Source organism: Chiloscyllium punctatum, chromosome 10 (assembly GCF_047496795.1).
Source record: "Chiloscyllium punctatum isolate Juve2018m chromosome 10, sChiPun1.3, whole genome shotgun sequence".
Classification (NCBI taxonomy): Eukaryota; Metazoa; Chordata; class Chondrichthyes; order Orectolobiformes; family Hemiscylliidae; genus Chiloscyllium; species Chiloscyllium punctatum.
Genome location: NC_092748.1, coordinates 37,891,330 through 37,918,200, shown reverse-complemented (window position 1 = coordinate 37,918,200; position 26,871 = coordinate 37,891,330). Strand labels below are relative to the sequence as shown.

The 26,871-nt window shown below is 39.2% G+C and overlaps 1 protein-coding gene across 1 annotated transcript in view; it reads right to left on the bottom strand.

Moving 5' to 3' along the window:
* pgap1 (post-GPI attachment to proteins inositol deacylase 1) overlaps nt 1-26,871 on the bottom strand; it is a 170,875-nt gene that overhangs the window by 52,017 nt on the left and 91,987 nt on the right. The window contains exons 20-23 of the mRNA XM_072578291.1: nt 12,370-12,463; nt 10,386-10,476; nt 10,058-10,255; nt 2,586-2,721 (exon numbers count right to left, since the gene is read on the bottom strand). Of these exons, the coding sequence (XP_072434392.1) occupies nt 2,586-2,721; nt 10,058-10,255; nt 10,386-10,476; nt 12,370-12,463 (519 nt within the window). The remainder of the gene's footprint in view (nt 1-2,585; nt 2,722-10,057; nt 10,256-10,385; nt 10,477-12,369; nt 12,464-26,871) is intronic.

The window sequence follows — 26,871 nt, the reverse complement described above, 5'->3', positions numbered from 1 at the left end:
TCTTGTTCCTCACATAAGTGTAGAATGCCTTAGGGTTTTCCTTAATCATGCCCCTTCTAGCTCTCCTGAGTCCATTCTTCAGTTCCTTCCTGGCTACCTTGTAACTCTCTAAAGCCCTGTCTGATCCTTGCATCCTCAACCTTAAGTAAGCTTCCTTCTTCCTCTTGACTAGACGTTCCTCATCTCTTGTCACCCCAGACTCTTTCAACTTACCAGACCTTCCTTGCCTCAGTGGGACAAACCTGTCCAGCACTATCATCAGGTGCTTCCTAAACAACCTCCACATTTCTGTTGTGCATTTCCCAGAAAACATCTAGGCACCCCAGTTCCTGCCTAATAGCAATGTAATTCCCCCTCCCCCACTTAAATACTTTCCCATAATGTCTGTTCCTATCCCTCTCCATGAGTATAGTAAAGGTCATGGAATTGTGATCACTTTTACCAAAATGCTCTCCCACTGAGAGGTCTGACACCTGGCATGGTAGAAGTAGCCATGTGACTTGAAAAGGAAGTGGAAGATATAAACAGGTGGCTACTTGACTGAGAAAAAGCATCACCTGGCAGAACTAAGTTTCAAAGTGCGGGACTGTTAAAAAGGAACATTCAAATAATATGAAATGATCAGGCTACCAATCAACGATAACAAATTTTAAAAAAAAGATAACCACAGTAAAAAAGTAGTAGTAAAGGAGGAGCACTGAGGAAAAGCATAAATTGAGCATTGCTGAAAAAGAACAAATATTGAGAAACTTTTCATCTTGCGTTCATCAGGACATTTTGCAACATTACTGCTTAAAAGGGAAAAAAATAGGCTGCAAATGATCTCTTAGGCAAGGTGATAGAAGGCTACCATCCCTAAGTATAATATCTAATGTGAAGTATTGTCCCGAAGTGAAGGATGGCTCAGATTTCACTTAAAATAAACTTTATAACAATATATACATGAATACAGCTCAAAGACAGAAAATCTAGAAATTCTGCTTGGGCAAAATGCTGACTGGAAGTAGGAGAGAGTACAGTTAATAATGTCAGGATGATGGACCTTGACAGAGACAATAGAAGTGGATGCCTAGGGTAGTCAGTACACACACAACAATGCTGTACATTCACGGCACAACAGTGTAGGAAAGCTGCTGAGTGACTACTTGATTTGCCTGAGGATGAGGAGTCAGGCATACACCAAAGAGCACGTCATTGTGAAACATAACTAACATTTAGTCTTTTGAAATGATCTCCCATCAAACTGCTCAGAACTTCTTTCTTGTTTACCAAGAATACCCATTAAGCAATCCTTTGCATTTCCATCATTTGGTAATGTTTCCTTCATGCAATTTCAGATAGAATTTATGTACCCATGACAATAGTACTGCTTATTTTTCACATCTACCAGGTTGTCTAAACTGTGTCCCAAAGTGAGGCATTTTCACCTCTATCTGCAAATAAAAGTGCACAAATATGGATTATGGATATAAAACAATTGTTGAGCAGCTAAGCCTGGCACTTCCTTATTGCTGCTCTTCTTTTCGCAAACACTTTATTTAGAGGGATTTCCACATTTAAATCCACAAACACTGAACCTTAAAGTTCATTCATAGCTGGCACAAAGGCTCACAAGAGCCAAAGCAGAATGAAGTGAACAAAATGATGACCAGTTAGTAACAAGAGAAATACCACCACTGTGGCCTTTTCATAACCATACTGTCACCTAATAATCCTGAAAGCTTTCATTGCACATGACCTAATTTTTATGTGATATTCTAAACACAACAAAATGATGTGCAAGTCAACCCACTCTTAATCAATACTTTAAGATGGTTACACTTCAATTGACCTGCAGAAATCAAGATGAAAAATGAGGCAATGTAATAATATAATGCATTTTCACTCCTTTTCAGACTTCCGGAACTTGATGCAGCACCACAAAATTATTGGGAGACCATGGTAAAGCTTTATGTATTGATAAAATATTTATAGCACAGAAGGAGGCCATTCAGCCTATTGTGTCCATGCCAGTCAGTGAACAGGAGTTGAAAAGTGCCATCGTTTTTACCACAGGCCACATTTCAATACTTATAGATTGCAGACCGTGCTGCAGTCAATCTTGTTTACGGCTAGGTCACATGCAGATGCACAGCCGTAAATTATTTTATTGATGCCAATCTCAATTTTGAATGGTCAAAACACTGATGGGGCAATTCTCATCAAATCAAGGTTGGGAGATGCCTGGACATTGATCCACAGCCTAACATCTGACAAAATTTGCATTGGACACTTTACAAAAAGGGGACAAATAATTTGCTAAACGAAAATATGAGGATTTAGTCAGTTGTCTTCATTAATCATGTTTTATAGCTACATAAACAAGAATAAAGTGATGCTTTGCTTCAGTATTACACTTTGAAATATTTGGTTAAGAAATGCATTAATGTTGTATTTTCAGAAATATTTACTAAATATTGTCTAAATGACATGGTATCACAAGATTTCATTGTAAGGAGATGATAATTATCTTAGACACCAGTTTTACCACATGGACATTAAATTGTCTAATTTGATGAACTAGCTAATCAATAAACACATTTTACCTTAACAAGATAAAGAATGTAACCAAGTATAAGAGCCGCTGCACCACAGGTGGTCCAGATGATAAAGAGCAGGAAAATCATAATACTTGAACTTCGAAAATTTAATTTCTTATATTCCTTTTGAATGACACGTGGCCTGCAAGATGGGAACAATGAGATGCACTAGAGCAGTGTTCAGCTGTAAAAATTAAGTGTAAATGAAATTCTTATTTATCCCTTGGAATATTTACAATAATTTTGTTTCCTGCAAAGCAAGTCTTGCTATTAACATCCCTTTTAGAAACTCAATAATTCTAACAAGTTAGCTCTTGGTTTATTTTATCCCAGTCTGTGACACAACAGAACATATTATTTTGTTCTGTACACTACAGCATTTGATAGAAATAATTCAGTCGGAGAATAGAAATTTTCACAATTGATCTATACATTGGCTAAACAAAATAAGCAAATCTTTGGTCTTATTTTCTGTCATGGTTTCTATGGAATCTTAAATTGAAGTGTTCCAATTAAAATTCATGTCAAAGTTATCTACTTCTCTCTGTATCTAAACAACATCCTAAAAGTTGGAATTATTCAATATTGAGAGAGATGTACTCCAATGTGAGCTCTAACATGAGACTCCAGTAAAAAAAAATGAAGAACTGTAAATAGTTTGTATTCGGTCTCTTCCACCTAATTTACTGATTTATGGTGTGCTAAAATATCCTTGAGCTTTATATAGGGCGCATTACCAACAGTTGACAGTAATATGGTAGGAAATAAAGAACCCACTGCAATCTACTGAACAACAGCAAAGGACTTCCCATAACAACTCTATCCTTCAGTCATCCCACAAAACTGACAGCTTTATTCAGAGAGGAAAACACACCTAGATAGTGAAAAATTTCAGTATGATTAATTAATATAAAATATTGATGGTCCAACGCCTTTATCCTGTATGATTCTTCCATTATTGCAGTAAACATGACAAACGCAAAGGTTTAAACCTCATTCACACAAACTGAATGCAGCTGACCTGACCCATGACTGGTTGAACTCACATAGCATTGTTCATAAAAATGCATCTTACTTTCTCCTTTTGTTTTTGTCTTCCCCTTTCTCTGTATATGCTGCCTTTATTGTTATATATTTTCTATACTATACAGGCCTTTACTTTTTTTAATTTGCCATTGTCAACTCTTCCCCATTTATCAATTTACAATGAAGAGCATAAGAAACAGGAGCAAGGTCAGACCATTGGGCCCATCAAGCCTGCCCAGTCATTCTGTACGATTATTGATAATCTTCTGCCTCAACTCCACCTTTTCATTTGGTCCCCATATCCCTTCATTCCCTGGATGACCAAGGGCTGGACTGATTGCCAGTCAGGGTGAAAACGTCATGAGGTCGAGAGTGTGGTGCTACAAAAGCACAGCAGGCCAGGCAGCATCCAAGAAGTGGGAGAATCAATGATTCAGGCTTGGAACTTCATCAGGAATGAAGCTTGTGGTGGTGGTGGGGTGGGTGGGTGGGGTGCAGGGAGGGGGAAGAGGGGAGGGTTGTGTAGCTGACAATGTGATAGGTAGATGAAAGTGGGGGTGAAAGTGATAGGTCAGAGATGAGGGTGGAGCAGATAGGTGGAAAGGGAGATGGACAGGACAAAATGGCAGAACAGAGTTGGAGGCATGGGATTGGGATTGGGATAAGGTGGAGTGGGGGGGGGGGGGGGGGGGGTGGGGGTGGGGGGGGCGTTTCCTTGTTGCCCCTCCCCCCACCTTATCCCAGTCCCGAGCCTCCAACTTAGCACCCCTCCCTCTTGACCAGTCCATCTTCTTTCCCACCTATCTACTCCACCTTCCTCTCCAACCTATCACTTCCATCCCCACCTTCATCTACCTAACACATTCCCAGCTACCTTCCCCCCGCCAAGCCCTATCCCTCTCCCATTTATCTCTTAGCTCCCCGGCCCACAAGCCTCATTCCTGATGAAGGGCTTATGCCCAAAATGCCAATTCTCCTGCTCCTCGGATGCTGCCTGACCTGCTGTGCTTTTCCAGCACCACACTCTCAACTCTGATCTCCAGCATCTGCAGTCCTCATTTTCTCCCTGAAAACATGATGTAGACAAGAGTGCAAATCCCCATTCCTGACAGTCAACTTGGGTCCTGCCTTTCCTGGGACAACTTTCAAAGAAGCTGAATGCGAAGCACACTCGACAACCATTAATGGTCCCTAAAGTTTAATAAAGTGATTGTTTAGGAACTTCCCCACGACAGAATGGAGCAGCCTTGTGCAGGATTTGTGCACAACTGACAGGTTCACCACGCAGCCCTGGTAACAGCTTTGCAGAACTTCTTAAGTTTAGTCTGTGGGTCAAATGACTGCTGGCAATACGCATGCCCCGACCCTGCTCACTCATGGCTGTTTTGCACTGTGTTCCATCTTGATGAGGTGCCTGCTTTAATTGACAAGAAAGCAACTGTTCCTAAACTGACTGTCATTTGGTCTTGCAGCTCCTGTCTCTTCTTCAATGGCAGGCAGTTCTTAATGGCATTTGAGTGTTTGGCATCTCTAATTGGGTGTCATGTGCAAGCTCAGTTAGAGCATTTGTGTATGAAAATAATGTCGCAAGGCAACTCTACTTAGATGTAGGTTTATTACCAAGAATTCTTTGGGGAGGGTTGGCAGCTTCAGTATGAAAAGCCTGACTATCTCAATCTTAAATATCCTATCAGTGGAATATCCACAAGCGTGTGGAGGAAAGGATTCCAAAGATCTGCAATCCTTTGAGTGAAGAAGTTTCTCCTTACCTCAATGTTAAATAATCAACCTCTTAACCTGAGATTCTACAGAGCATTCTAGATTCCTAAGCCAGGAGAATCAATATTATAATGTCTACCCGAGCAAGACCCCTTTGGAATCTTAAATGTTTCAATGAAGTAATTTCTCATATATTGAAACTATAAAGAAGGCCCAATCCACTCAGCCTTACATCACAGGACAACTCTCTCATCTCAGAAACCGACTTATGGAACCTTTCCTGTACTGCCTCCAATGCAATATGCTTCCTTTAATATGGAGACCAAAAATCCCAGGTGTGGGTTCACCAAAGCCTTGTACAATTTAGCAAGACTTCTTTATTACTGAACTCCAATTACTCTGGAATGAAGAACAAAGGTCAACATGCCATCTAGCTTTGTATTTGTTTGCTGTAGGTACATGCTAACTCTCTGTTGTTTAAACAGAGTGCACCCAACTCTCTCTGAACATCAGTATTTCAAAGGGCATTCTGTTTTTATGAAAATCTGCTTTTCTGTTCTTCCTATCAAATAAATAACCTCACACTTCTGGAAATTAAACCCCACCTGCTATCTTGTTGATCATCCATTTAATCTGTTTGGATATTTTTACAGCTTCTTGTTCACCTTTTAATAGCTTATATTCCCACCTAGTTTTGTATTATCAGCAAACTTAGATACATTACTTTTGGTCTCTTTGACTAGATAATTAAGACAGATGGCTAGGTTTCTCTTACACCTTTGTTCTGTTGGTACTTATTACCTTATGTTCCTGAGTCTTATTAGCCCCTTGGTTCCCCTCTATTTAAGTATGCAGTTTGTGCCTTTGCCTGTGAAGACATAGTCAAAATATTTGTTCATGTCACTGTTTCCTTGTCCTCCATAATAATTTCTCTGTCATGAAGAGATCACCTTATTTTTGATACTTTCCACTTTGTACACTTGTGAAACTTCTTACAATCTGTAAAATATTTCTGAATGGCTAGTTGAACCTCTTATTTGTTTTACATATTTATCATTTTTTTCTTGCCCTTTCACTACTTTCTAAAGCACTCCTAATCTGCAGGCTTAATATTACCGTCGGAACAATACAAATTTTTTTTTAAAAACTTAGCACGACCTTTAACTTTCTGAGTAAGCCACAGATGGAACGTTCTTACTGAGTATTTGTTTATTTTCTTAAATAATCTGAATGTATTCTTTAAATATTTCCCACTGTTCATTTGTCTCATCAACCTAATCAGCTTTCCCCTTATACCTGTGTAATTAGCTTTAAGTTCAAGACTCTTGTTAGAGATGGCATCCCTTTAAAACTTAATAAGGAATTCAAATGTTTTATGATCACTTTATCCCTGAAAGATTCCTTTAACATGAGTTTACTACTTAACCTGCCTCATTACACAATATCAGTCCAATACAGCTTATCTCTGGTTGGTTCCACAATATGTTGCACCAGGAAAATATGAAAATATTCTAGAAATTTATTCTCCAGACTATTTTTGCCAATCTGCTTTTCCCAGTCTTTATGAAGATAAAAGTGTTTCATGAATCAACGATGGTTATCTTTTCTTCCTAGGTTGTCTTTCAAACCCTTAAAAACATTATAGTAGTAATATCCCGACAGAGTGGAAAGAGGCCATTTGGCCCATTCAGTTTTCACCAGCCCTCCGAAGGACATCCAACGCAGACCCTATCCCCGTAACATCCCCGGATGCTATGCGAAATTTAGCATTGCCAATCCATCTAACCCACACAGTTTTGGACTGTAGAAGGAAATTGGAGCACCTGGAGGAAACCCACACAAGACACAGGGAAAACATGCAATTTCCACACGGTCACCCAAGGCTGGAATTGAACCTGGGCCCCTGGTGCTGTGAGAGGGCAGTGCTAAGCACGGAGTCACTGTGCCACCCTTTAATGGATGTATTTCTTTATTGGTGAGTACTGCAGAGGAGGCCATTCAGCCAATTTGTCTGGGGCAGCTCTTTGAAAGGTCCAGTGACAGCAACACTCTCCAGACCTACCTCCCACCCCCCCCCCCCCCCCCATCAGCCCTCCATAAAGTCCCCCTCTTCCAGTACTTCCTGATTTCCCCCACCTTCTGAAAGTTCATGTTGAATCTGCTCCCACTGCCATTTCAGATACTGCATTCCAGATCACACCAACTCACTGCCTCAAAAAAAGACATCCTCCTCATCTCTCCCCTTCCTCCCTCAGGTTCTTTTCCTGATTCTCTTTAACCCATGTCTCTCTAGTGGCCAACCGTCCTGCTGCTGAGAACAGCTTCTTCCTTATTGACCCACACTTCCTGACTCCAAATGCCTCAATTTCAATCTCCCCCTGAACGTTCCCTGCTCCTAGAGGAACAATCCAAAGAGTCTCCAGTCTCTCCTTGGCCCTGGGCTTGTACCTTGTGTGAGAATCCACTTGTCAGCTTAGTGGGAAAGGAGACAGTGGGCATCAAACGAGCTAACGAAAGCTGGATGCAATTCGTCCAACATTCCAGGAAAGAAGGAATAATTCCCTTTCCCAATTCTGGGGTCAGCTGTAATTGTCAATTTCTGACCTAGCTGACACCACTTAATTGGCTGGAGACACTGGGACAGGGTTTGTGACAGTGTAAAGAATGTATAATTTAAAAAAAAACACACAAAGTACTGTGGACGCTAAAAATCAAAAATTAATTTGGCCTCTCAATGAAGCCTGCAGTGAAACTTGAAACCAGGACCTCAAGTTCTGGACAAAAATTAATATTGCTGCTGAGATCATGAAACTGAGCCCTTGAGCTTGTAAGGGAGCAATGAGGAGCCGAAAAGAAGAGGTTAAGATCACAGAGGCACGATAGCTTTGCAATTACGTGTCAAGATGGGTTAAATTTGATAAGTGTCTTGGAAATTTCTTGGCTCGATGTGCTGTTGTTGTGCAAATACATTTACTGTCACTCATTGCTTGGTTATAACATGCAGCCAGGACCATAATTACAGTTGGAAATGTTGATAGCTGCCTCTAAAAGATGTTTAAACAGTTCATTTTAATGCCGGTACTACAAAGCTGAATGATTGTATCATGGGTAAGGATTGATTTTATATAGTAATGATCTGGATGAAGGGACTGGGGCATTCTGGTGAAGTTCGCCAATGATACAAAGTTGGATAGACAGGCAGGTAGTTCTGAAGAGGTGGGGAGGCTGCAGAAATATTTAGACAGTTTAGGAGAGTGGTCCAGGAAATGGCTGATGAAATTCAATGTGAGCAAATGCGAGGTCTTGCATTTTGGGAAAAATAATACAGGCATGGATTATTTTATAAACGGTGAGAAAATTCATAACGTGAAAGTACAAGGGATCTGGGAATGCTAGTATAGGATTCTCTAAAGGTTGACTTGCAGGTTGAGTCCGTGATTAAGAAAGCAAATGTAATGTTATCATTTATCTCAAGAGGGTTGGAATATAAAAGCAGCGATGTGCTACTGAGATTTTATAAAGCTCTGGTTAGGCCCCATTTGGAGTACTGTGTCCAGTTTTGGGCCCCTCACCTCAGGAAGGACATACTGGCACTGGAGCGTGTCAAGCGGAGATTCATATGGATGATCCCTGGAATGGTAGGCTTAACACATGATGATCGGCTGAGGATCCTGGGATTGTATTCATTAGCGTTTAGAAGATTGAGGGGAGATCTAATAGAAGCTTACAAGTTAATGTGCGGCTTAGAAAGGGTGGACGCTGGGAATTTGTTTCCGTTAGGCGAGGAGACTAGGACCCATGGGCACAGCCTTAGAATTAGATGGGGTCAATTTAGAATGGAAATAAGGAGACATTTCTTCAGCCAGAGAGTGGTGGGCCTGTGGAAATCAATGGCACAGAGCGCAGTGGAGGCCCGGGATATTGATTGTCTTCAAGGCAGAGATTGATAAATTCTTGATCTCGCAAGGAATTAAGAACAACAGGGAGTGCGGGTAAGTGGAGTTGAAATGCCCATCAGCCATGATTGAATGGCTGAGTGGACTCGATGGGCCAAATGGCCTTACTTCCACTCCTCTGTCTTATGATCTTATCATCTTATTTTGATTCAAATTTCAGCTGTACTGACAACTAGTATGAAAGAACTTGCATTTGTATAGCATCTTTCATCACTTCATAGCAGCCCAAATCACTTTGTAGATAATTAAGTGGAATCACTGCTGGAATGCAGGAAACTCAATGGTTAATTTGTTCATAGCGAGATCCTACAAACTGCAATATCATCACAAACAATCTGTTTCTCAGTGTTGGTTAAGGTTGACATATATGGGTCATTGGGCACCTCAAAGGACGGAAGTCTCTTTTTGAAAATTCTATTCCTGGCCACTGGATATGTTTGCTGTGGTATTGAGACATACCTACAGTGTTAAAAATCACACAACACCAGGTTATAGTCCAACAGGTTTAATTGGAAGCACACTAGCTTTCGGTGCGTACACCCCAGTCCAACACCAGCATCTCCGAATCATACCTACAGTGTGTGTAGGATGCATGCTAAAGAACATAGTACTAAAGTTGAGATGTGAGTAAATATCTTAATCAAGGAGGGCTGAGGAGCCATCTTCCCAGAAAATGATGAACACATGCTACACTTAATGATGGTCATGTATGTGGAGCCACAAACAAGAGATTCCCCCTTAGTCCTCACCGAGTGCACACATTAAGAGATGCCTTACCTTTGAAAGATTGACCACAAGAAGGAAAGCTGCCTAAGTAATACACGCAAGAAAATTCCATTCCAATAGGCAATAGCTGTTCCAAATAGGAAAAGGAGAATAGATATCATTGGGTAGGCGATTCCTTGCTCATTTGAAGGAAGGACATCAATGTCAGGCAACATGAGATTAGACCATGTCTCCTTAAACCAGTCATATCTGTAAGAAAAACATGCTCCTTGATCCCAGTTACTAAGTAGGAAAACACACTTGAAATGGAGAATTTATGAAAAAAAAGTACAAAACAATTTTTAAATATTTTGCATTAAACTGAATTTCAAATGCTTACCTTAAAAGAAAAACTGCCAAATTGATAAATGGAATAACTATATATGGTTTTGATGCAGCATTTAAGGCACTATTGAAGTCCAAACAGTGACCTGCAAACAGAACGTAAATATATTCTAAATGCAGAATAACAGAAATCTAAAAGCTACCACCAGTGATTCTATGCTTCTCTAACTGGTGCTTATTAAAGCTAGCTCACAGTGAAACTCATGAGTGCTGAAGTAACACTAACTTCAAGTTTTATGTGGTTAGCCTAGCTGTAAAAATCCATTAAAAAATTACACCTTGTTGACTAAGGTGTAATCAAATTTTTAGCAGTGTACAAATTTCATCATCCTCACCAGCCAAATAAAAATCTAGCTTTCAATGTATGAAATATTACATTTCTCCTTGATGAAAACAACTCCACGTACTTGGAAAATAGTTTCTTTATTAAATTAAACTTTTTCACATCTTAACCTCTACTTGAATCCTAATCATTTATTTCGCTGTCTGAAAATTTAAATTAAATGTGAAGAATAATCAGTCCTTTTAATTTTCTGATTTGCTATCTGTGAAAATACTTAAACGTCTTTGGTTATTTACCTTGAATGTTGGTACCATTTCTGCCAGATGCCTAGAAATCACCTTTACTTGAACATATTTAAACTGTCATTAAGAAAAAGGAAATCCTTGCCAGATATCACTAGATCTTTATGGACAGCTTTCTTCAAGGTCAGCAGCAAGTTCTACTGCCACAACATCCAGCCCATTATTAAACAGAGGCAAGTAATTCAAACACTGCCATGTCATTATAATGCATAGTATCGCATAGAATATACATCAAGCCAGTCAGTCAAAACTAGCATGAATGTCCCACTCAAGCCTATGTTTTTCATGATTTTCCCAACTCCAACCTCAAAGTGGAACACAGGTCATATCAAAGGCTATATTACTGTTCGTTTGGTTGTCCACTAGGATATTGATTCTCAGCCCTTTGCATCCTCCGTGCAACTATTTTGTCAAAAAACCCTGGTCCCACCACGATAAAAACAAAACACTATTTTTTCCAAGGAGTGTGCGTTTATATTTACAAGCAGTTTAGTATTGTATTAACCATGAATGGAAATTTGTAGGGCATTAAAATTGCAATGATTTTCACTAGAATATGTTTTATCGCTAAGTTGTTAAAAAAAATTAGACAATGATTTAATAATCAGTGAGAAGCCTATGGTTGCATTTCATTGGTAAACATGTAAATCTTGGCGGTCCCAACTAGATGACCTTCATATCCCACTGATGGAGAAACACTACACTATGAGACACTATTCAGGTAGAATTTACACTATTTCTCTTACCTGAACTGAAAGATTCTGCTTTCATATGGCCATATGGAACTAACCAGTCAAGCAATGAAAAAGCAACCCAGAATAGGAACAACTAATAAAAATATTATGAAACTCTTCAACTTCTGGCTGAAAGAGGATGAACCATATCTTGAAAGATAACTGCAGCTTGGATGTAAGAGTTTTGTACAATTGACAAATTTGTGTCATGACTACACTTTTAAAATATGTATACTTTCCTTTCACATACTCTTCGTTCAATCCTCATGCATTTCCTTGTCCACTAAAGAAGTAGATTTCCTGTTCACTATGTTTTTAGAAAACAGGGCTGATTAGTTCTTGAATTTCTAGACAGTTACTTGGAACTAGGTGTGCCAAACAGAGTTGCTAACATGGGCTTAACTCCCAGCATTCTGTTTCAGAATTAAGCAATCTATTGCTAAAGTGATCAGAATACATCCTCTCTATCTTTTTCCACACCTCTGCCCTCTCATAACAAAAGCAAGATATCACCTTTTCCTAGCTGCTATCAGTTCTCATAAAGTGCCACCAGATTCAAAATATTAACTCTGTTTTCTTCCCACAGATGCAGCAAGACCTGCTGTGTTTCTCCAGCAATTTTTGTTTTTATTACAGTACAGGTATTTATTTGTTTGTTACCTTCAGAATAAAGATGGATTAATTGTCTTCCAAATGCTAATAGAATGTTCACAACAACATATGTAGGCAGATGTATACCATGGAATCTGATCAGCTGGGGGGAAAAAGGTAACAATTCACAAATATGCTTGTTCAAGATTATACTTGAGCACAGAAGCTACACTTAAGCAATTAACAAATACAAAATAAGCAGACACACTGCCCTTATATACACAGGTTTTTAAATGGTTAAGTAATCACATATCCAGATTACCAGAACATGGCCCATTAGAAACTTGTTTGTTAAATTTAAGCTTCTACTAACCACAATTTATATACACAAAATACCTAACAAAATAAAACACCCCAAGGTGCTTTCAAGGGCGAACAATAAATTAAATTTTGACATTGAGACACATAAGGTAAAATGATGGCACTTGACTAAAAATGTTGTTATAAAGAGCATCTTAAAGGAGGAAAGAAGGCTAGAGATTTGGAGAAGTTTACAGAGCAAGTTTAAGGTTTTGGAGCCCATGCGGTTGAAGATATGGCCACCAGTGGTGAATCTATTAAAATTGTACTGCAAAATTTGATGAATGTACTTTCATCCTGCAGAATTGTGGGGCTGGAAGAGTACACAGAGATGTGGATGGGCAAGGATATGGATTTAAAGCAATAATGAAGTGGTTTCAAAATTGAGACATAACCATATCTGAAGCTTGTGCAGGAGAGTAAGCAGAGGGTTAAATGGGTGAATGGGACCTGGTGCAAGAAAGAACATGGAAAGTAGAATATTAGATCACCATTTTTTTGGAGAGTAGAAGGTAGTTTGGTGTTCAGGATTATGCTCCAATAGTCAAAAGTTGAGGTAACAAAGGCATGGGGGTGAAGGGTTTAGTAGCAGATAGGCTGACGGAGAGATAGATTCAAGCAAGTGTTCTCGAGGTAGAAATAGGCAATCTTCATGATGATGTGAATAGGTGATAAAAAGTCCATCTCAGGATCAAATTTGATACCAAAGTTGTGAACAGTCTGGTTCACTTTCAGACAGTTGCCAGGGAGAGGGCTGGAATCAATAACTAGGAATGGAATTTATAGTGGGTCCAACATCAATGTATTTAGTATTCCCATAAATTAACTGATGGGAATTTCTGCTTATTTAGTATTGCATATTGGATAAACAATTTATTATTTTTAATGACAGTGGAGGTGGAAGCAAGGTTCTGCTAGTTGTCAATCATGTATATGTGGAAACTAGCTGTTTTTGGATACCATCAAGGGTCAGTGTGCAGTTGCGAAACTGAAGGGGGCAGAGGAAACATTCTCAAGGGACCCCTCAAGGTTAATAGCATGGGAGCAAGAAAATAAGTCAATGCAGCTTATATTCTGCCTGTGATTAGGTGAGAATGGAAAAAGCTAAGTTCAAAAACTGTAAAATATGAGGAAGGATAATTTACCTTTGTCACAGTCAGACAGGGTATCATTTGAGACTTGAATAAGAAACATTTTGGTATTGTGACATAGTGGAAATCAAAGAGACTCAAAGTTGAGTTTTTGGAAAAAACTAGCAAGGATTTGGGAACCACCAACATACTCAATGACCTAATAAAGAAAACTGGGTGCTGGAGATAGTGTAGTACTTTACAAAGATGTTGGGTCAAGGGCTGCTTGTTTTTTCTTAAGGACAGGGGTGACCTCTGCAGTTTTAAAGGAGATAGGAACAATATCTGAAGGACCATTAATAATATTAACTAGCATGGAGGCCAGGCAAAGGATGCTGGATTGTCAGCTATTTACTAAAAATGAGGACAAAGAAGCAGGATGCAGATCACGAACACAATGAATTCAGACTAGAAATGAGGGAAGTTTGGAGCAAATCATCATAAAGTTTTAGTTTAAGGACAGTAGTTCCTTAAAGCAAGACCATAAGGTCATCTTGGCTGATGGCAAAGGGACAAAGTGGCCAAAACAATCAACTGAATGGTCTCAATGTTAATGAGGAAAATTATGAGCTTCTGAGATAATTTCTAACCACCTGTTCAGAGATGCAATTACATAATTCTGAAGAAAGTGGGGCTAGAAACCAGGCCTCCTGGTTCAGTGGTAGAGACAATGCCACTGGTCCAGGAGAGTCTGTGAGTTAACTTCTCACCCCCTAATTCCTAGACTCTCCATGAGGGGAAATATCCCCTCAGCATTTACCCTGTCAAACCCATTAAGAATCCGATATTTTTCAAAGAGATCACTTCTCATTCTTCTAAATAAGTAGTCACAACCTGCTCAACTATTTCACAAAAGATAATCCCTCCATGCCAGTGATTATCCTAGTGGATCTTCTCTGAACTGTCTCTACTGAAATAAAATATGGGGACCAAACCTACTCACAATACTTAAGACTTCTCTACTCTTATATTCCAACTCTGTTGAAATAAATGCCACATTCCATTAACCTTTCTGATTACCTGCTTCACCTGTGTGCTAACTTCCGGCATTTCATGCACAAGTATCTCCAAGTCCCTTTGTGTTGCAGCTTTCTGAAGTTTTTTCACCATTTAAATAATACTGTTCTTTTGCTCTCCCTTCTGAAATGAATAATTCCAGATTTTTCCAAATTATACTCTGTTTGCTAATATTTTCCCCATTTCTTTAACCTATCAATATCTCTCTGCAAACTGTTTGCATCCCTCTCATAATTTGTCTTCCCACTTATTGTTTCATTTACAAATCTGGCTACAGTACATTTGCTTCCTTCTTTCAAGTTATTAATATCTACTGTACACAGTTGGGGTCATAGCACTGATCCTGTGGGATCCCACTGATTACAAGTCTTCAATCTGAAAAAGAACCCTTACACCAATCTGTTGTTTCCTGCCCATTAGCCAACTCTCTATCCATGCCAATATAATATCTTCAACACCATGGGCTCTCACCTTTTGTGAGGTATCCTATGAACACTTTTCAGAAATTCAAATATAACACATCTATCCTCTCTGGTTGAGGCATGGTTTCCCTTTCATGAGCCATGCTGACTGTCCTTCTTTAGATTGTGATTTTTCATATGTGCTGCTATTACTTACTTAATAATTATTCCAACATCTTTCGAATAGGTATTAGGCTAATCAACCTATAATTACCCACTTTTTGCCTCCCTCTCTTTTGAACAGAGGTGTCACATTGGCAGTTTTCCAATACTCTGTGACTTCCTTAAATTCAATGATTTTTGGAAAACTACAATCACCACATCCATTATCACTGTAGCTACTTCATTTAGGATACTAGGTTGCAAGCCATTAGACCCAAGTGACTTATCTGTTTTTAATCCCATTAATTTGTTTAATATTACTTCTCTACTCTCGGTGATGGTACTTACTTCTGCCTCCTGTATTCTTTTGTATTATTTGAAGTATCTTTCAACATAAAGAATGATGCAAAATATCTGTTTACTCCTCTGCCATTTCCTTGTCTCTAAATCTATCCCCCCACGTTCATTTTCTAAGGGGCCCACACTTCCTTTTTATATAGTTATCATAGAATCCCTACAATGTGAAAGCAGGCCATTTGGCCCATTGAATCAGCACTGACCCTCTAAAAAGCATCCCACCCAGACCCACCCCACCAAGTTATCCCTATAACCCTGCATTTCCCATGGCTAACCTGCATATCCCTGGACAATATGGGCAAGTTAGCATGGCCAATTCAACTAACTTGCACATCTTTGGACTCTGAGAGAAAACCAGAGCCCCCAGAAGACACTCATGTAGACGTGGGGAGGACATGCACACTCCACACATACAGTCACCCAAGGCTGAAACTGAACCTGTGTTCCTGGAACTAAGAGGCAGCAGTGGTAACCACTGAGCCACTGTGCCACCTCTGTCTCCATGGGTTTTCTCCCACCGCCCAAAAATGTGTAGGTTATTTCCTCTCTTTATCATCTTTTAGTCCTCCTTTGGTTGATTCTGATTTTATCCCAGACTTCGGGACTATCACTGACTTTAGCCTCCTTATACGCTTTTTCTTTCCTTAACTTCCCTGGGTAACCATGATTGGTTTATTCCTCTCTAAGAATCTTTTCTCTTTATTGGGATATATTTTTGCTAAGGATCATTAACTACCTTCTTAAATGTCTGCTACTGCTGGCTTCCTCTTTCCTGCTAATCTGTCTGCCCCGTCCACTTTAAGCAAACTCTGACCTTATTCTGTTGCAATTCCCTATATTTAAGTTAAATATGGTTGTTTCTCACTCTCAAACAGAATATTAAATTCTATCATATATGATCATTAACTTGTCAAGAATCTTTGAGTCAGGTCATTTATTAGATCCTATTGCCTCATCACCCATTACCAGCTCCAAGAGAGCCTGCTCATGATTGGCTCCACGACACACTACTCTAGGAAACTATCCCTAATGCATTGTATGAATTCATTGTTGTAGCTAACCTTTCAAAATTGATTGACCCAATCAACAAGATTAAAGTTATCCATAATTATCTAATCTTTCTACATGCTCCAATTAATTGTTGATTTATACCCTTTCTTAGAGTATAGTTACCATTTAGTGCTCGATACACTACTCCCTCTTTCTCTTGCTTTTTTTTAAACTGACGTAGGAGGAGAGATCAATGAGGTTCGGATTGTTTTCACTGGAGTTCAGATGAATGGAGGGGATCTCATATAGACTTATAAAATTCTAACAGGACTAGACACAGGGAGGATATTCCTGATGATGGGTATGTCCAGAACCAAAGATCATAATCTGAGGATTCCGGGTAGACCATTTAGGATGGAGATGAGGAGAGGTTCCTTCACCCAGAGCCTGTGAAATTCATTACCTCAGGTTGTAGTTTATGCCAAAACATTGAATGTATTCAGGGGGTGGCTAGATATAGCACTTGGGGCAAATGGGATTTAAAGTTATGGGGAGAAAGCAGGATTAGGCTATTGAGTTGGATGATCAGCCATGATCTTGAAAATGGCATACCAGATTCAAAGGGTCAAATGGCCTCCTCCTAGTCTTATTTGCTATGATTCTATGTTTCTATAATTTACTCCATACATCATCTGAGCCTAGATCATCTCTCACAACTGTACTCATTTCACCTCTTATTAACAGCGCCATCCCAAAACTTTTTTCTTCCTTCCTGTCTATCCGAAACGTCAAATATCCCTGAATGCTTCTGATCAGAGGTGGAGGTGAGAATCACATAGAGCAAATCATATTGCCAAAACATTGTGAAGACTAAAGGCTACATAGTAGGGGATTTTAAAAAAATTGTGAGATAGTTTTCTTCAGGGATGGAGACAGAAGGAAGTAAGATTGGAGGTGGAAAGGAGATGTGGATGAAGAGTGATACAAGGAAATTATTAAAATATGAGGCACTGCTGAGACCACACCTGGAATAGTGCACACGGTTTTAGCCTCCTTATCTGAGGAAGGTTCTTCTTGCAATTTAGTGTGTGAGAAGAAAGTTTACTAAGTTGATTCCTTGAATGGCAGAAGTGACATATGAGGTGCTATTGAGTTGGTTAGCATTGTATTCACTGGATTGTAGAACAGTTGGATATGGGGGGAGTGTGCAATCAGATAGAAACTTCTAAAATTGTCAGAAGGACTTGACAGCTTAGACACAAGAAGGATATTCCTGATGAGTTCTGAGGAAGGGTTACTCAATTCAAAACATTAACTCCACAGACCTGCTGAGCTTTTCCAGCAATTTCTGTTTTGTGACAAAAACAAATATTGGACTAGCTAAGTCACATAAAATGGCAACACTAAGAAGGTGGCTTTGAATATGGATTAAGCAGTTTAAATAGAGGGAGAGACTAAGGGAGAGGACAATGAACGCAGAACAGAGAGGGTGATGAATTGAGCTGGAGGTTGACAGCTTTGTGGATGAGAGTGGCACTGTGTAGTGGCTGAGGGAAGAAAGCAGCCAGGAACCAAATGTACATATCCACAAGGGTTTTGAAAGCTGTCATACTCTTGATCCCATGTAAATCTCTGGGAGATTGATAATCAAGCCTGAATATAGATTAAATACTAAAAGAATATTCATAGCAATCATGCAGATACTTGACGGATAATTGTAATAATTGTAAAACCATTTGTTTCAAAAAAAGCATCTTTTTCAATGATTTAGTAAAATATAGTTCCTGACAATGTTAGATATTTTCAGATTGCAGTATTTCAAAATATCTCCAAAATCAGACAATCCATCTTCCATGCATTTAAAAAATGAGTGCAAAGAGCAAAAAAAAACTGGTTAGCTAAATTAAGTTCACAAAACTTAAAATCATTTTTATTTTTAAGCAAACAGCAGAAAACTAAGAAATTAGCTCATGCAGTTTTCTGAACTTGAATATCATTGAGAAAAGATATTGTCAAAGCTGTCAGTCTTGCACTGATAAGGGCAAATGCAAGAACATCAAGATTCAAACCATCACAATTTATACGCCGGAGAAAAGGGTACTGATTGGTTGGCATGTTGACTATGATTGGCTGAGACATTACCATGGAGAAAACACAGAACTATAGGCCCCCCTAAGTTGCTGGGTAACTCAAAACAGACACGCAGCTTGAAAATATTCCTTTTGTTTGCACAGAATAGATCCTTGTGCACAAATACATGTAGATTCTAACAAAGGTAAATGAGCCATGCTATGAGTTCAACTCATTATCTTAAATTGGTGGTTAGTTTAGGTGAATGTGAGTACTCAAATAGCTTCAGGAAACAACTGTCCTGAACTGGCATAAAGCACAAAGCAAACACTTAAGTTGCTAAAATAACACTAAAAAGTGGCTTTGAACCAGTGCCTTGAAATTTGTACTTACCTGAAAATGTAGTAGTTATAATAATACTAAAGCAGCAGCAGCAAGAACAATAGAAGAAAACAGCAACTTCTAATGAAAAACCATAGATCAAAAAAATCAAAGAAACTGTATCTATACAGTGTTTTTTTACATGCTCATGATGTCCAAAAGCACTTTATTGCCAATTTCAAGCCACTGTTCAATTTGTGTAGAGAAAGCTCTAACCAATTGCAACAAAATAATTACCAGCTAATCTATTTTAGAAATGACTGTTGGGGATAATATTGGCATGGCAACAAAATGAAGGCCTCTGCTCTTGCTGAAAATAGTGCGACAGAATGTGCCACATCCAGTTGAGTAGATAAGTTAACAACTTGTTCAAAGTGCACGTGGACTTGAAAAAGCAATTTGTAAAATCCTGGTGTGGGTCATTAAAATGAGTGAGTGTGAGAACTGGATCTTGAATAAGGCTGATGAGAAGTGGATTGCAGGTACTGAAATGTGGCTCTGGCTTTTAGATTCAGCTGACCAGAGTGAAGAACCAAGGAATCTGTCCTTGGGAAATCAGAATCCCAATATCTTTCAGGATTTTAGCTGGAGGCAAGAAATTAAGTAAGTACAACCTTTGGACCAAGTGGGCTAAATGTTGTCACATGTTGTGGAAGTTTGACCATGAGGAAAGGACTGGCCAGGTTGGAAAATGGCTAGGTGAACAACATCAGACAGGAGGCATGACAGTGGTATGCAGAATTGTAGTGAACAGAGAAGATGCCTACAGCCCCTCATGGACTATGTTTAATTATGGATGTCAAAGAACAATATCGCCACAACAGTGCAGCATTCTCTTGCTAACAAGCTGTAATCCCTGCCTAGATTCTGTACTCTCCATGACTTGAACCCACAACTTTCTGTCTCAAATGTCGGAGTTCTATTATCGAACAGTCTGATTCTCATGAGGAATGAGACTCTCCTGTAGTTTTGAGAATAGTTGATGAATGATTTTTAGAAACAAAAATGTCTGGTGATACTCTGGGACCATCAACAGAATGTTTGGGAAAGAGGGAGCATCAGAGTATAAGCAGAGTCTACTTTGTGATTTCCGAGTAAACCGTTTCCTTTGCTTACTTGTTTAAAAGCTCAGTTTTGTTGGAACTGCAGTGATGCAAAGCTTTATATTGATGGGCCTTAGTCCAGGTGTCATTGTGACATTATAGTGGAACTCAGATCATTACCTGAAACTTCTTTTCAATGCCCTTCCCAGAAAGGGGTCACTGTGGTTTATAGCTGATGATAAAGACATAGCTATGGCCAAGAAATCTCAGTGAGTAAATTTCTTAAAATAAATATATTCTTTATCTAAATCTATCCATATAGACCAAAGTCAAGATATTCAAAGAGGAAAATCTGAAAAAAAAAGCAAGTCTAATGCCTAGGCTTGCTGCTGGGACTGCAATTTGTCAGCGTATGTGATTATTTCACAATATGGGCAGCTGTGGCTTGATTAACAATATAAAATGTTCAAAAATGGTATTCTGTCCCCTTGTTCAAAGTACCTTACAGTTTGTGCCAAAGTACAGTACAATGCTTGAACTACTTATCTATAAGTATAGGTTTCCAAAGCCTTTATTAAATAGACTGTGTAGTGAACTAAGAGTTCATAACCTCCGTCAACATTTTGAACAATAACGAAAGTGTTGTCATAAACTATGAAGTTGAATTGAATTGAATTTATTGTCACATGTACCGAGGCACAATGAAAAGCTTTGTCTTGCAAGCAATACAGGCAGATCAAATAATTAAGTAGCATACATAAGTAAATTATAGGTAAACAGCGGCAAAAACAAAAACACATGTACAGGTGAATGTTAAGTTTTTGTGAGTCCATTCAGTATTCTAACAACAGTAGGGTAGAAACTGTTTCGAAATTGGCTGGTGCATTTGTTCAGGCTTCTGAACCTTCTCCTTGGTTCTAGAAAAACATTGCCAGGGTGGGATGGATCTTTGAACATACTGGCAGCCTTTCCTTGACAGTGGGCCTGGCAGATGGATTCTATAGACGGGAGGTTGGCCTTTGTGATTCTCCAGGCCAAGTTCACCATTCTCCGTAACCATCTCTGATCTTAAATGGTACAGTTGCCATACCAGGTTGTGACACATGCAGAAAGAATACTCTCAATGGCGCACCTATAAAAGTTGGCAAGTGTATTTGCCGTCATGCCAAATTTCCTCAGCTGCCTGAGGAAGAAGAGATGTTGCTGGGCCGTTGTAACCAGTGCATCCACATGAAGAGTCCAAGGAAACTTGCTGTGAATGACCACTCTCCATTCGTTCCACCTCTGTGCTGTTGATGTGCAGGGAGACATGAGTAACATCCCGCCGAAAGTCAATAATGAGTTCCTTGGTTTTGCCGGCATTGAAAGCAAGTTGTTCTCAGTGGACCATTTTTCCAGATCTTTCACCTCCCACCTGTAGTCTGTTTCATCGCCATTTGAGATTTGACCAACTATGGTGGTGCCATCAGTGAACTTGTAAATGGCATACAAGTTGTGCTACATGGACTGAACTGCATTGTTAAATAACTTCATTGATTTTAATTTCCAGCCTAGTTTCAGACAGAAGCAGTGATGAGCGAGCAATACTGAGTTATATCAGGAAGCAATTGTGGATGACCTTGTCAGTGATCTAGACACAACTGTACAGAGATCAAGGAAGTGGTTAAGATTGTTGGGGTTATTGTGATGTGCTTAAAATAGTTTCTCTGTTGGCAGAAATGTGAGGAGGGCAAGAGAGCATAAATTTGTCCAGTATTACTTAAAGAGAGGTGAAAAGATTAAAATCAACAAGGTTGAGAAACAAAGTAATAAAAGGAAAATAAGCTGGAGAAGGTAGTCAGGATTTGGGAGAAGAAACAAGAAAGTTTTTAAAGGTAAGTCACCAGTGACATTCTCCAAGGTGATCATACCTGGTAGCTTGTACTATTTGCTACTTCTAGCAGTATGTGGTACAGGATAAGGGTTGCCTGAGATACCTTGGCATCAACCTTCCTTGGTCTTCAGTTTGTCTTTGCCTATAGTGTCAATGATAGAGGATGCACCACCTTAGAGAACTGGCAATAAATAGAAGCACTATCCTTAGATGACGAGAAGGTTTATTGCATTATTAAATAACTTATTTGATTTTAATTTCCAACCTAGTTTCAGAAGTAAGCAATGATAAGTTATATCAGGAAGCAATCATGAATAACCCTGTCAGTGACCTGGACACAGCAGCAGAGAGATCATGGACAGCAAATGTTTCAACTTCATTTGGTCATATATTGAGACCAGAGTATGCAGGATCTAACAGAGTTGAAACAAATCCATCTGCTCCCTGTCATTTCCACTTGCAGACTTTGTGTGATGTCAGTAGGATGGGTGGAGCCAAGGTAACATGAATAACTCCTTCAGAACCATTACTTTAAACAATAGTATGTTCTATGAGGTTCTCAAAATTTTCAAATTTCTTGCTAATATCCAAAATAACCTATAGTTCTTGAACGAGCAGAGGAACACAAATTAGAAACAGGAGTAGGTCATTAGTCCCCTGAGCCATTTTAAAAAATTGATTCACTTGTGGGTCACTGGCTGGCAGCATTTATTTCTTGTCTCTGTTAGCTGCTCCGTCATTCAATAAGATCATGACTAAGCTGATTAGGCTACCAGTCCCTCTCACAGTTGAAAGTATTTTAACCCCTTGCTCATTAAGAAGCCATCGATATCTACCTTAAAGGTATTTAAAGATTCTAATTCCCTTGCCTTTTGAGGAAGAGATTTCATAGGGAGAGCGGAGATTTAGAGTTAATATATGCAAATGAAATCTCACTTAAAAACCTCATGAACGAGATATGAGCAAATGTGACTGTTTTGAAACTTATGCTTTCTTTGAAATGACGTACACATGCTTTGTTTAGAATATCCTAATATTGTATCTGATCTCGTGACTTCAGTAAGGCATTCGACAAGGTTCCCCATGGGAGATTGGTTAGCAAGGTTAGAATTCATGGAATACAGGGAGAACTAGCCACTTGGATACAGAACTGGTTCAAAGGTAGAAGACACAGGGTTGTGGTGTCGGGTGGTTTTGCAGACTGGAGTGCCACAAGGATCAGTGTTAGGTCCACTACTTTCCGTTTTTTATATAAACGATTTGGGTGTGAGCATAAGAGGTACACAGTTAGTAAGTTTGCAGATTACACCAAAATTGGAGGTGTAGTGGACAGCGAAGAAGGTTACTTCAGAGTACAACGGGATCTTGATCAGATGAGCCAATGGGCTGAGGAGTGGCAGATGGAATTTAATTTAGATAAATGCGAAGTGCTGCATTTTCGGAAAACAAATCTTAGCAGGGCTTATACACTTAATGATAAAGTCCTAGGGAGTGTTGCTGAACAAAGAGACCTTGGAGTGCAGGTTCATAGCTCCTTGAAAGTAGAGTCATAGGTAGATAGGATAGTGAAGGTGGTGTTTGGTATGCTTTCCTTTATTGGTCAGAGTATTGAGTACAGGAGTTGGGAGGTCATGTTGCGGCTGTACAGGACATTGGTTAGGCCACGTTTGAAATACTGCATGTAATTCTGGTCTCCTTCCTATCAGAAGGATGCTGTGAAACTTGAAAGGGTTCAGAAAAGATTTACAAGAATGGTGCCAGGGTTGGAGGATTTGAGTTATAGGGAGAGGTTGAATAGGCTAGGGTTGTTTTCCCCAGAGCATCAGAGGCTGAGGAGTGACCTTATCAAGGTGTATACAATCATGAGGGACATTGATAGGGTAAACAGACAAGGTCATTTTCCTGAGGTGGGGCAGACGAGAACTAGAGGGCATAGGTTTAGGCTGAGAGGGGAAAGATAAATAAGGGGCAACTTTTTCATGCAGAGGGTGGTGTGTGTGTGGAATGGGGTGCCAGAGAAAGTGGTGGAGGCTGGTACAATTGCAACATTTAAAAGGCATCTGAATGGGTATACGAATAGGAAGGGTTTGGAGGGATATGGGCTGAGTGCTGGCAGGTGGGACTAGATTGGGTTGGGATATCTGGTCGGCATGGACGGGTTGGACCGAAGGGTGTGTTTCCGTGCTGTACATCTCTATGACTCTAAATACGACTGCTGTAACTTCTTTACGCATATTCAATATCTGAAAAAAACCTTCCCCCCAAACATGTAAATAACCTATTATTATAAACAGTTGAACTTTTCAAAACAATTACTGCTAAAAGTTTACCATCACTTAGATCTACTTACAATCTCATTATGAAGTTGGTTCCAATAATCAGCGACAACATAAAGCACAGAAAGTTCTGAACTGGCAACATTTAATATTTTACATCCAAACAATGGTGAAAATCTACTACGCTTGCCTCCAAAAAGAATATGCATGTTTGCTCAATTAAAACTTTGAAGTCTGAAGTCAGTAGGTTTTTGCTGGGTGTTAACAGATGCATATCAAAGTCAGTAATAGTGAATGAAATGAAGAACAGATAAGTCAAGGGTTACTTGTAGGGACAGACACAAAGTGCTAAAAGGCCCCCTCATCTTCCTAATAGCTTCATGAGTTCAGGTTCTGTTGTTGTGCGTTAGCTTTGCAATCTGCCAACATAAAAACAAGTACACTAGTACCTTTCCATTATTAATATTAAAATATGGCTTTTCTGCCAGGCTTGATGCTCATAACATAACAGTTCAAACATGTCTCAAATCTTCAAACTTTATTGTCCACTTGATTATAACATTTTTGTTTTAAGTTATTAGGAGGTACAACGGATGATTATATACATGGGAGGTGCAAGAGAGGAAAGAGAGAGCAGAGTTCCAGCAAAGATGCTGTAGCTAAAAATTGATAACAGGATATCATCAGGATCTGCATCATGACAACACCAATATAGTTTATATATCATCAAATCTAACTGATACTGACTCAAGGGTATGGAGCAACAATCATATGACCTGCAGTTTAATTGAATCTTCAATGAGAGCTGAAGTGGAAATCATAGTATTTCACTGCTATTCTACAATGGTGCATGCAATGTGTAACTAGGGTTATTGTTTCTCATATGTTCTGAAATAAGCCATCTGACACAAGAACCAACCACCCTATCAAACACACCCCACATAAGAATTAGGAGCATGACTGGAACATTTCACCCCATAAAAACTTACTCTGCCACTCAATCAAATCATGGCTGATCTGATTGTGCCCCAACTGCACTTTGCTTCCTGCTGCCCTGATATCCAATAATTCTGGACTTCTCTGTTGATCAAACATCTGTCTAACTCAGCTTCCACTGCTTTCTGGGAATAGAATTCTAAAGATTATTGACTCTGAGAAGAAATTCCTGCTCTTATACCTATCTGATGTATTTTTAAATTGTGTTCCTTGTTGTAAATTCCCTCTTGAGGGGAAACATTCTCCCAACATCTGCATTGCCAAGCATTCTGAGATAGCTAAATGTTGCAATATGATCACCTTTCATTTTTAAAAATTCCATGAAGTATAAGTAGGCCCAAGCCATTCAAATTTTCTTTACAAGACAACCTTTCCATCTTAGGAACCTGTCTAGTGAACTTTCTCTGAACTGCTTCCAATGCAAACATAACCTTCTTTAAATAAGGAGTTAAAATGTCATACAATACTCTTGGCGTCATCTCACCAATGTCCTGTACTGCTATAGCAAGAATTCTCAACTATTCTGCTCACAATAAAGGCCAACATTCCATTTGTCATCCTAATTACTTGCTGCAACTGCATGATGTTATGATTGCAGTTAATGTTATTACTCAACATATCTGATCCTAAACTGAAACCTGGCTTGATAGGTCTTGTTTTGTTTTTAAGAGTCCTTCAGTGAAACACAAGCATGCAATGCAGCAGATTTGGTTTTAACAATAAAACAAAAGTTTATTATGTAAAATAAACTAAGAGAAAATAAATCAAATTGTTTACACATGTGTTTAAACATTTCCATACATATGGTAAAATCTTAATCCCATTATTCCCAACAGGATCCTATTAGAGTAGTAGTTCCCAACCTTTACAGCAGTAAGGTATACTTCAATGACGTAAACAATTCCATGGCATACCTAATTTGTTTCCGGTATCAGAAGTCTATGCGTGTGTGGCTCTGGAGGCTTGCGCAGCCATATTTGATGGGGGCACCTGGTGTCAGCTGATATTGCCTTCAATAATAGACACTGAAACTGTGGAGGAGATCGGAAACATGGACGCAACCTCAACACTCAAGTGGTACTGCTTCCCAAAAATTTCAAGGCATACTTTTCACTTAGTATGCCATAACACACCAGTTGAAAAACACTATTATAGTACACACCACCAGACAGAGTTATGTTCTCTTTCCCACATAGGATTTGACTTAATTGTGGTTTGAATTTCCAGTCATGAGAATCAGATAGATTTTACTTTGGTGTGTCATGTGACTGAGCTAAGATTTTCTTAGTTTTATGTAACCCCTTCAGGGTTTTAATCACACATTTCTGGGCCTTGAAATTTCAAATTAAATTCACTACACTAAGGTAAATACTTTCTTAAACTGTCCCTAAACCACTTCTCTCTCTCAGGGGCACTTATTCAGCTTCAGTAAGACTTCTGTAAACTGCCTATTGGGACTCAAAGGCTTTTTGTCAAGTTATGGGTGTTTTCCCCAAGCTGAAAAGCCACTCTAAA